At 42.4% G+C, this 12,317-nt stretch overlaps 1 protein-coding gene across 4 annotated transcripts in view; it reads right to left on the bottom strand.

Moving 5' to 3' along the window:
- The window catches only part of DGKG (diacylglycerol kinase, gamma 90kDa), a 214,129-nt gene that overhangs the window by 162,956 nt on the left and 38,856 nt on the right, over nt 1–12,317 (bottom strand). For all 4 annotated transcript variants that reach the window (XM_011953366.1, XM_011953367.1, XM_011953368.1 and 1 more), the window contains exon 2: nt 9,186–9,500. In XM_011953366.1, coding sequence (XP_011808756.1) covers nt 9,186–9,252 — 67 coding nt within the window. In that variant the 5' untranslated portion in view covers nt 9,253–9,500. The remainder of the gene's footprint in view (nt 1–9,185; nt 9,501–12,317) is intronic.

The raw sequence follows: 12,317 nt of genomic DNA, 5'->3' as shown, positions 1-12,317 counted from the left end.
TGATGTTCTCATCTCATTTTGGATATTACACCATTCATTGTAGCAGAATTCCTTTGATTCTAAAGTGCTGCTGCTCTATTTTCAAAATCCTGCTTTATATTTAAATATGTGATATATATACACACACATAAATTCATCATATGTTCACATAAAATAAACAGAGGTTTTAAAAAGAAAAAAATAGAAAAGACATTTATTTTAAGATATCTGATTAATAGCTTGAAATTAAATAAATAAAAAAAAGCACAACAACAAGCCAAGAGATTTCTAAGTAGCTTTCCATGAGGTGGATTACTCGTCACACATTTACTTCAATTTGCTTTGTGGGCTTTCGTAGGCTTATAGCATCAATACTCTTTAAAAAAGGGAATCAACCTAATTCTCAAATTTGGGACACATTACTTTCTCCTTGGATGTCCTCATACACTTTATAACAGTTTTCTTCTTAATAGATTTCTATGTTGGGTTTCTTTTTCCATGAGGAGTAAGTAGGTATTATGCATGACTAATCTACTTTAGTGACAGCTGCTTTATTCTGTTTCATCTTAAGATAGAAAAGAACAATGAGGAAATAGCATTCCTTGGTCTTATTTTAGGTGTCATCTGTGGGTTCAATAGCATAACTTCGCAGAAAATTCTTTTGTCCAAGCCTTTACCATAATGCCAGCACTAGATTCAGAGGACACCATGTTCCATTTCTGACTGTACAAAATAGGGCCATTTCTACAGCTCTTTGTAACAATTACCATTTTGTGGAGTGCTTGTGACATGCTAGATGCTGTCCTAGTCACCTTACATATTTTATTTAAATCCCCACAACTACCTTCTAATGTAATAATTACCCTTATTGTAGAGAAGAAATTGAGGCTTATGGAATTTAAGTGATTCTTTCAAGGAGACTCAGCTTGTAAGTTACACTTTTTAAATATTTCTAAATAATGGGCCATGGTTATGAGATTCACTGGATACTTGAACACTGGCAAGTTAGAAGCCAGGACTCTTCCTCTATGAAAGTGGCTCTCAAGGCTGCCTGCATGTTGAAATCACCTGGAGAGCTCTATACACACTGTAACCCAAGTCTTATCCCAGGTGAATTAAGTCAGCATCTCTTGAGGAACCCAGGACACAGTAAAATTTAAAAGCTTCCTGGAATTCAGATGTACAGTCAAGGTTGAGGACTGCCATTCTAGGACATGATTTTATTGTTGTAAATGAGGACTGTCTTAAAAAGCCCCTGAACTTGAACACTTATTGCCAAGGGAATAAAAAGCTTATAACTGCTAAATTTAATATTGCTGTGCTTGGCAGACATTATCTATTGTTTAAGTGGACAACACCAAAGAACTCTACCCAACAGGTCAACTTGTTCAGCTGCTTGGCAAGGTAGAAGTATGTTTTGCATTAACCCAGACTGTCAGGACTATCCAAATGCAGTTCTATACTAAATCGGGTGTTCAGAAGGTTTTTCTCTTTGATCAAGTTTACCAGTGCCCTAAGAAGTTTTCAGTCCAAAATTGTCTTGTATACTTTGTGTGCCAAGAACTCTGGGACCTAAACCAAGCACTGTTCCTAGTGTTTGAACAAATTCAAAGACTTTTAAAGGGAAAAATTTGGCCCCACACACAGACACCTTTGTTGCCTTGTTGGTGTGGGACAGGGATGCGTTCCATCTCAACAAGCAGACAAATCAGAGACTTCAGTGTTTACAGAAGAATATTAGTTGTGCTGCCAGGACTAGACCCCAAAGTTTATAGTCTGTTGTCTAGTTAAGAACACAGAGTATTTGAGCATTAGATCATTAAACTGTTAAACTTTGAAAAAACTATATATCAACATTTTCAAAAGTGAATCTGAAAATCCATATATGAGAGTGGAATTCTAAGGTACATGATAACTCTCCATTCCTCAAAGTTCTCCATGAGCTTCTCAAACTGTAATGTGCGTATGAGTCACATTGGGATCTGGTGAAAATGCAGATTCTGTAGGACTGGACCAGAGCCTGAGATTCTACATTCTGAATAAGATCCTAAGTGACACCCATTTTGCAGGTTCATGGACCTCACTTGATATGCTCTAAGCAATGTACCTGTGGATCTGGAGCTGACTGCTGAGGCTTGCCCATTGCAACCCAGAAAAGACCACCATGCCGAGGACAAAGGAACATATTCCATGGAGTAGAAAGACCATAAGTGGTGGGCAGGGGGAGTCACTGAGACGAGTGGAAGGGAAAGTTGGCACATGAGCAAAAAAATAAAATCTAGATTTTCCTTCTTCCAGTGAAGGCTGGGATGTATGAATACATTTTCTAATTACTCTAGGAAGTTATACAGTGAGATGCACAACAACAAGAGCAGAGTTTTGTAAGGGTCCTGAAAAATGTCAAAACAGAAGGGCCAGGGCCAGGAGCACTGGATCAAAAGGCCCCCCTCTTCAGCCAGCTGGAGGCAGGCCTCAGAGCAGCACATGGGAAGCACAGGGGAGAAGCCCAGCTTCATAAGCACTGATATACTTGCTACACACATGTTCTCCCACTTAAACTTTGTTTCTTGTTCACTGTTCATCCCCAACATGCAACCCATTGCCTGGCAAAAAAATAGATATTCAGGAAAGATCTATTGAATAAATGAAGGCTAGCAAAGGGATTGAGCTAGTCATACTTGTCCCACGTGTCTTATATTCCCAGGGGCATAGAAAGAAAAGGTAGACTAGTGGTTCTCAACCTTGGCTGCTTATTGAAATTACCTGGGGGGCTTTAAAAAATACTGATGCCCAGGCCCCATGTCTACAAACTGTGATTAAATGATCTGGAAGGTGTGGGCAGAACACTGGAAGTATTCAAAGCCTTCCATGTAATTTGAACGTGAGCCAAGGCTGAGGACCACTGACCTGTGGAAGTGATGGCTCTGCCACAGATGTTACATATGACATAATAAGAAAAGACTTTATGTGGAGGCAGACAGAATTGGGGTCAATAACAAGAAAATGATTTTTAAGACAACTTTTTTGTCATCATAAATGATCTGAATGACTGGTATGGCTTATTTGTGTATAAGTAAAATTTGTATTGCTAGAACATTTTATCATCTTTTCTCTAAATAATTTGGCCTCATCGGTCATATTTCAAGTGAAGGTGGAGGAGTGGATCAGACAACTTGGGCCATCTTGCAACTGAAAGTGTGGTCCCTGGACCAGGAGCATCAGCATCGCCTGGAAGCTTGCTAGAAAAGCAGAATCTCAGCAGTACCCCAGACCTACTGATTCACAATCTGCATTTCAACAGCTCTCCAGGAGATTCGTGTGTACATTAAGCATTGAGAGCTATTGTTCCATAGAAATTCCTCCCTGTCCATAGATTCTGTGACTCCTGGTGGGCAGAGTCCTCCTCATCGTTAAAGGAAAAAAAGGTCTGTCATGTGGAAACACATGTCGGTGAGAAATAGTTATGGCTATATCCTTCCAAGATAGAAGCAATGAGATATGACTTTTCATGGGCCCAGGACTTCATGAGCATCTGATCAAGCCTCACTCTACTGGCCAGCATAAATAGCGAGGTTTTAGTGACATTTACTTAGAGCTTTCTATTGTTCTACAAATCAGCCCTAAATATGTTCTCTGACTCTAACAGTTTTGTATTTTGAACTGTACCTACATCCTAAAGTCAGAAACTTTGCCATAATCTGATTCGCATGAAATATATTTCCTAATAGCATAATTTATGGATTGATTCTCTTTAATTACATCTTAACATTTTGCTTTAATGTAATTTAATTGACACATACATATCTGCATGCACACACACATGCACACATACACATACACATACACACACTAATGTATGTTTGAAGATTGAGCTCCAGTGGGTACTTTTCATTTAATTTGTTGTTGCTGAATTGAAGCAAACAAATTCGTACTAGAATTGAGAGATTTTTGGTTCTAATTTTTATTTTACCATAGATCTTCTGTATGACCTTGGGCAAGTCACTGAGCTCTTCTGGACTTAGTAGTCTCATTTTTAAAATGTGCAATGCTTGGCATTGATGATGGTTAAGATTTTTCCCAACTTTAAAAATTCTGGCCAAGTGCGGTGGCTCATGCCTGAAGTCCCAGCACTTTGGGAAGTCGAGGCGGGTGGATCACCTGAGGTCAGGAGTTCGAGACCAGCCTGGCCAACATGGTGAAACCTCGTCTCTACTAAAAATACAAAAATTAGCTTGGCGTAGTGTTGGGTGCCTATAATCCCAGCTACTTGGGAGTCTGGGGCAGGAGAAACGCTTGAACCTGGAAGGCAGAGGTTGCGGTGAGCTAAGATCACGCGACTGCACTCTAGGCTTGGTGACAGAGTGAGACTCTGTTTAATTTCTTAGAGAATTAAAAATTTAATGGATGCTTCATCAGTTGTTTTTCCTTTTTTCTCTTTCTGAATAAATGAATAGTTTCTGTCCTTGATGCATCATGGAACTTTTAAGTAATTAACAAAAAATTGAAAAAAAAAATGCCCACCCCCTACTGGCCACCAGCAATTCTTGTTAGGAAGAGGGTCAGTAGGGGGTATCCCCACATGCACACATCCTCTGTGGTAGAAATCTATTTAAATATAAAAACCAAGTATTGGAAGAGCTAATGAAGGTCGTTTAATCAACCAGATGACTAAAGCTCTTATCTCCCCTATAGTGTCTCAACTAACTCTCTGTCCAGACAGTTCCAGGGAAAGGAAACCCAATCACTTTTAACTCAATTCGATTCCAGTTTGGGCAGGTTTGACCACTAGGAATTAATGTATTCCACACTTTAAAGACTTCCTATAACTTCCTCCCATTAGTCCTAGGGCTACCTCTTGAAGTCATTCAAAATTAACTTCACACCTCTTCCCACAACAGAACTGAGCTATTTTGATACAACGAGCTCTCCTTCACCTTTCCCTTCCCTTCTCCAACAAATATGCACAGTATCTTCATTTCTCCATAATGTGGCTGTGAGGCCTCTCACCAACTCTCAAACAAGTTCCAGGTTGTCCATGTCCATTGTAAACCGTAGCGATCATAAATAAATTCAGTCCTCTAGGGAGGTCTGATGGTCTATCAGGGTAGGCTAGAATGTGGATATCAGTTTGCCTTACTAGGCACTATGAGTCTATGAATACAGCCTAAGATTACAATGACCGGTTTGGTTAGATGAAATAGTACAAATGTAGTAAAAAAAAAAAAAAAAAATCTCTGCAACCGCTAAAAGCTATGCTTCTGAAGAGTACAGAATGATGTGGGAATGACTCATGATTGATCTTGTGTGCTAGCCAGTTTCCAAAGATGGCTACCATGAATTCTTTCCGTCCCTATGTGAGTCCCTCCTCCCTGAGATGTGGAGTCTATTCCTCTACTTCACTGAATGTGAGCCAGGCCTGTGACTGCACTGACCAATGGAATGTGGAGGGAGTTCCGTTCTAGGATCTCTGATCCCAGGTGCTAAAAAGATCCAACAGCAGTTTCTTTTGTGCTGTTTGGAGCCCTGAGTTGCCATGTTAGATTTCCAGGTTACCCTGCTGAAAAGAAAGGCCATATGGAGAGGCCCTGGAAGACAAGAAAGTGCTGGAGAAAGAGGTTCCATGAAGGAACACTGAGGTCCCACCATGTGAGTGAACGAGCCATACTGGATGGTCTAAGTCCTCACTTGTTTGAGATCTCCCACCTGAAGGTCCAAACACAGTGGAGCAGAGATGAGTCATGCCCACCATGTCTGCCCAGGTTCCTGACCCACAGAATCATGGGAAACCAAAATGGTGATTGTTTCAGCACACAAGTTTTGAAGTTGTTTTGATGCTGCAATAGGTAACTGAAACATATTGTTAAGGGGAAGAAAACAGCATACAAAATAGTACAGCATGCATATTCTCAAGTTTGTTTTACATATATATATTGTATATGTGTATGTATGTATATGTGCATGTATATTTTAATATCTATGTTTATACTTACATTTATACATAAACATGCTAGTGCTGGTTATCACTGGAAAATAGAATCATGGGTGGCTTTAAATTTCATTGTTTTATAATATAAATTTCTTAATATCACATTAGCTCTTTTGGTAAGTACTTTACATCGTAGACTGACAACAAACTTACAGTCAGCTATAAGTGTGTGTGTCTATGTGTCTGTTTGTATATGTATGTATGTATACATACAAAGTAAATATACATGCTTCCAAGAGCAGTTTTAAGATGCCCCACCCCCACCCTATAGAAGGTCACCAGAGAAGGTGCCAACCTTACACTATATAAATGGAAAATACCAAGAGCCTCTCCTACCTGGTAACCCCACTGGAGAAAGTTCTCAATTCTCAGGCTGTACGCTTCATTATTTTGTTATTGTAAAGCTCCTGTTTATGTGGTTATGGAAGAGTGGTTGCTATGGCAATGCAATCCGACTGAACACCAGAATGTGTCTAAAATTGGTGGGAATGACTTTTTCAGGCTTTTCTCTGAGGATTAATCATTTTGTAAGAATTGTATCTTTTTTTCCTCTCCTGTTTGAACAACAGTAGCAGAGTGCCTCATCCAGTCCCCCGACATGGACAACACGAGCAAGTGTCAGAGAAGGACAAAGGTAAATGTTTAAAGAAAAGGCCCAACCCCAAAAGAGCCCTCTCCTACTGAATACTCTGGTTCCTTTTCATCCCTCTGCCTGCTCAGTGGCTTTGCTGCATCTGGAGCCCCTTCTCACCTTCGCGCCCTCCATGCTGCACTCTTTTCCACCTACTTGCCTTTCTGGTTCTTCTCTCTGTGTCTTCTGCTGACCCCTGAGAGAGACATACTGTAAGCCTCGTTCTCTAGCCTCTTCTTTTCTTTCCTGATGTTCCTGCTGTATGAGTGCCTTCATTCATTTTCTTTCTCTCCTTGCCTTCTCCACATGTAATTCCCAAGTCACAACTATGGACTGACCCCTCATTTCCACTCAAATCCCATCACACACCCTCCTGGGGCCTGCAGGACATATTGCTTAGAAAGCAGGATTCCCCAGAATGGGGTCCTACTTTCCTTTCTAGTTCTTCCCCTAGCACTACTGATACCACCACCAACACATGCTCTGGGATCCCAGCCTGGGAGCTGCTTGCAGTTCTTGGAAGCTCCTATGATGTCCTCCTGCCTGCCCTGCCCTGCCCAAGCCACGTCCTCTGCCCAGAACGCCCTTCTCCCTCCCTCCCCCACAGTTCCTGGAGTCTGGAAACAATGCGTGCATCAGGGAGCCTCCCACTAGGCTGAGCTGGGCCTTCTCCTTCCATGCTGCCCACTTCTGGGCCTTCTCCTCCCATGCTGCCCACTTCTGAGCAACACCCTTGCTTGAGTCCTGTTTGTCTTCCTCTGTGAGGCAGTGATCTCTTTGAGGGCAGGAACTGTGTCTCATTTATTGCTGGATCCCTGGAGTCTGGCACATAGGAAGGCATAGTGGATGTGTTATCACCATCTCAAAATCAACGTTCCCAAACATTCCCCATCAGCCCTGCATCCTGATGTCATTTTCTACAGATTCAGTCTGCCAGGTATGTTTGATGACTTTCTTTTGTTCTATATGTGTTGATGGTATTTCCACCACAGTTTTCCACGAATTAGTGTTTGTTCATGGTCACTCTCACCATCTTAGCCTAGCTCTTTGGCTCAGACTAGGTTTCCTCCAAAGGATCCTGCCCAATTCCCTGGCCTGGAAACTGCCTGATCCAAGCCACCCTGCATACAGTCTCCAGATTCCTGGCTCTAAATTTTGCCCACACTTTGACATGGAAGGCCCAAGGCCTCCTGCTATTCCCATGCCTCCTTATGCTCTCCTTATTCTCTGTGCCTTCTCACCATCCAGCCCAGAAGCTCTCCTTAACCATCCCTGCACACCACAGGAATGCATAGTGGGTGTGTTATTGCCATCTCAAAATCAACATTCCTAAACATTCCTCTTGCTTCCATCGTTCCCCTTCCATCTACTGCTCACATTTTAAACCTCTTTCCTCCATGGAGTTTATCCAGCTAAATCCTCTATTATCGGTTCAACTGTGCCCCAAACCTCATATTTATGTGTTAAAGTTTTATCCCTCAATAACTCAGGATGTAACCTTATTTGGGTGGTTGCAGATGTAATTAGTTAAGATAAAGTCATGACTGAATAGGGGGGTCCAGGCCAATAAGGTTGTGTGCCTAGGAAAGGGGGATCTTTGGACACAGAGATATGCACACAGGGGGAATGTCATGTGAGGGCATTCAGGGAGAATACGGCCATTCACAAGCCAAAAACACAGCCCTGGGATGGATCCCTTCTCCACAACTCTCAGAAGGAACCAGCGCCACTGACTCCTTGATTGTGGACTTCTAGCTCCCAGAACTTTGAAACTATAAGGCTTTGAAACAATAAACCCATGCTGGACTGAACCAAGTAGCAAAGTATAATACAACTCCCATACCAGTTTCCCTTGTTTTTTGATTCCCTTCTCGTTTCCGTGCTTAGTTTAGCCAGCTCTACCAGAGCTGTTTGCCTGCAGCCTTAAAGCTGTTCTCTGTGTCACGAGCACATATCTGATTCCCTAAAAAGATTCTGATTCCTCAAGGGTAGGCCTCCCCTTTGTGCTTCTTCTTTTTCTTCCTTCCTGGAAAGGCCTTCCCTTCCCAGAACAAAGTCAAGAAAGAAACACACATCAGCATTCAGCATCTTACTGCAAGAAGGCCTTGGTTCCAAATGCAGGAATATATTACAGTAAACAATTGAGTAACGTAGCCATGCAGCATGCAGCCCTTCAAAATTATGCTCTAAAGAGGCTTTAATGATGTGAGAAAATACATACGGTACATTAGGTGGGAAATGCAGGCTTAACGAAGGGTGTATACAGTGTGAGCTCAACGGTGCAAGGCAATATGCACAGCAGGGAAGTGCCCTAAGACGTTTGTAGTGTTGTCAGTGATTTTTAACTTACTCTATTTTTTTCTATGTATATTCCAGATTTCTATGGTGAGCACGTAGTATTTACTGAGCCTAAAGATAATTGTATTTTTATGTTAAATACACTAATTCTGTGTTTATAAGAAAATATAAGCCATCAGGCCTGACATCGTTCTTTGTGGCTTTGCAACGATAATATTACTGGGCTTTCCAGAAATGATGTCTCCAGCCAAGAAGAAATCCTGTCCCAGGTCTGTCCATGCATTTACTCACATTCTGAATATTTCTGCAGCTGGTCAAATTCTTCTGGAGTGAGGGAGACCCACCGTTCTTCACCCATTTTTAAACTTGGTGTGAGTGGCTAAAGGGCAGGGATGGAGTTTTGTTCGCTAGGCTGAAGTGGAGGCCCAGCCAAGGGCTTGGCTCATTGCAGATTTGCGATGTAAGTCTTTCAGGAGACTTCTGGGAGCACTCAAGTGTATATAGCAGCAGCAGGCACCTCTCAGAAGATGAGACAAGATCTCTGCTATTCCTTAGGCAACATCCTCCTGTCTGTATTCAAGGTAAATTCAGAAATCCTGGCTCTTCCTAGGTGGAAGCAGAAATGAGAGTAAATGAGAGTATTTAAAAAAAAAAAAGGCCCGAATTTTCTTTGCTGAAAGATCTACAGGGAACAATGGTTCAATGGTTCTCAAGGATGGTTCTCCCCTTAGAGAGGTCTGAAGAGGGGATAATGACAGTTGTCTGGCTGGGGGTGAGTGTTGAGGGGCAAGCTGTGGCCTGTATGAATAAGTGGGCCATACTACTCAGCTCTGGGAAATGTTCAGTGTGTCACATGAGAGGTGGTATTAGGGCTGCCTAAGGGCATCCTCAGGGCATAAAAATGCCTTAGGCTCTTGGGTGCCTCATGAGTAATTACAGGAACAGGAGACTATGCAGCCATTCTCTCCTCCACTGATTTCCAAATTCCACCATGATAGCTCTGGTGAGCCATTTTGGAATACCCCCAAGACTGCCTAACATCTAGTGACTGAAGCAATTCTCTGTCCTCTTAGAGTCATAAAAAAGGGAGTTAGAGGGATGGGCTGTTGGCCTCAATGATGCAGGGAAATGGGGATGGATTCAAAAAAACACTGAGTATCATTTCCTTTGAGCCTCTCGTACTGTGGGTCATTCAATCAGTTTTGTGGTTGTGAAATTGATATAATGAGTCACAACAAGCATGTAAACACATGAAACGGAATAGGATAGATTGAGATGGAGTTGAAAATACTACAGTGCATCTACCATAGTAAGGGGACGTATTATGTCATAGACTTTTCCTTCAGCTATACACCCATGGTTATACTGATCATATTGTGAAGTGTCTTTCTTATTCTCAGTTGAGGTTACAAACATGGTTGGGAGGCCACCAACCTAAAAAGGTGAGAAATAAAGACCAATTGAAACACAGGCTCTAATGCTGCCAAAGAACAAGCCCAGTTTTAATAAAACAGGATCCATCCTGTGGCCAACTGCAAGGCAAATCTGGGGTGCCTGGAGCATATGAGCAGTGCTGGATGAGATGACCAAGTTGGGAGACATATATGGACCATTCTCTGGGGAAGTGTGTAGACCGGTTGTTTTGGACCTGGAGAGTGAACTAGAGCTGAGGGAAGATGCTGGAGAGAGAGAGAGAGAGAGATTCTAGCTTTATAAAGAAGACCTTCCATTAACCAGAATGCATGGCAAGGAAATGAGATACCCACATTCCTGGGGACATTAAGTTCTAGTTTCTCTCCTTGAAAGTCCAACTCTTTCCTTAATCCAGCCAGCTCGACTCTGCTCCTTGGCGCTTGCTGCTGTCAAGGTCATCAGTGACCTAGTTGCCAAATCCGACAGGCACCTTTCAGTCCTTCCTCACCTCGTTTCTCTCTCTGCAGTCTTTGCCATGGCAGAAAACTTCCACCTTGAAACTCTCTTATCTTTCTGGGTGTTTCTTCTCAGTCTCCTTCAGCCTTTTCTTTTGCCATCTTTAAATATTGAAATGTTTCCACAGCAAAGACATAGAATCAGCCTAAAGTTCTATCAATGGAAGACTAGATAAAGGAAATGTGGTACATACACACCATGGAATACTATACAGCCATAAAAAAGAACGAGATCCTGTTCCTTGCAGCAGCATGGATAGAGCTGGAGGACACTATCCTAAGTGAACGAATGCAGGAACAGAAATCCAGATACAGCACATCCTCACTTATAAGTGGGAGCTGAAAATTGAGAACACAGGGATACAAAGAAAGGAACAGTAGGTCCTGGGGCCTACTTGAAGGTGGAGGATGGGAGGAGGGAAAGAACTGAAAAACTACCTACTGGATACTATGCTTATTACCTGAGTGACAAAATAATCTGTTCACCAAACCCCCGTGACATGCAATTTACCTATATAACAAACCTGCACACATACCCCTGAACCTAAAATAAAAGTTAAAGAAAAAATTGGTGCTTCCAAAGTCCGGTCCTCAGCCCTCTTCTCACTCTACATCCTTTCCCTGATGGATCTCATCCACCTCCAAGCTTTAATGACCCCCCGCATGCTGCGGCAGCCCTGAGCTCTCTCCTTGGTCTGAATCTGAATATTCAGATATTCAGATGCCTTAATCCAGATCTGAATATCCAACCATCTACTGTGACTCACTTCTGTGTCCCTAACCACCCCTGATCTGCACCTTCCAGTGTCCTCAGCTGCTCGGGTTATGCCCAAGAGAAACCAGTGCCCAGGTCAGAGGCAGGAGGCTCAGCTAAACTCCTCCCCTTTTCTCTCCTGCCAAACCCAGGCACTAGCCCCAGAGTTTGACCGTCCACTGTGTGCTCCCTTTTGTCTATCACACCATCTCTGGCATTAACTCTTCCTTATCTCTTGCCTGGCCTTTGACAGCAGCCACCTGCTGCTCTCCCTGCCTTGCGCTTTGTTCTCCCCTTGCTCTGCTCTCTAAATTGCCAATCAGATCACATCTCTCTTGGTAATAAAATTCTTCAGTAGTTTCTACTGCCTGTAGAATAAGATGTAATCTTCTTTTCATGAAACACAAAGCTCTTTATGATCTGGCTCCTGATGATCAATTTAGTATGAAAGTGAGGAGTATCCTTTAGAAACCTTTGCCATCATGCCAGGGAATCTAGCATTGCCACCACTGTCACCGCTGCTGCTGCTGCTATCAATGAACGGACATGTACTTTACACTGTGCTATATGCTTTATATACATTATCTAATTTAGTCCTCTTAATAAGATGTAAATTCAATATTGCTGTCTCTGTTTTGCAGATGAGAAAAAAATGAGGCTAGGTGTTTAGTAAACATGGTGAGGAGAAAGGAGCCACCAGTGCTTCTGTTTAAGAATGCCTCCTACTGGGCGCGGCATTGG

This window comes from Colobus angolensis, unplaced genomic scaffold (genome assembly GCF_000951035.1).
Source record: "Colobus angolensis palliatus isolate OR3802 unplaced genomic scaffold, Cang.pa_1.0 Scaffold36, whole genome shotgun sequence".
Lineage (NCBI taxonomy): Eukaryota > Metazoa > Chordata > Mammalia > Primates > Cercopithecidae > Colobus > Colobus angolensis.
The sequence above is the reverse complement of the archived record's forward strand: the minus strand, read 5'-3'. Positions and strand labels throughout refer to the sequence as shown.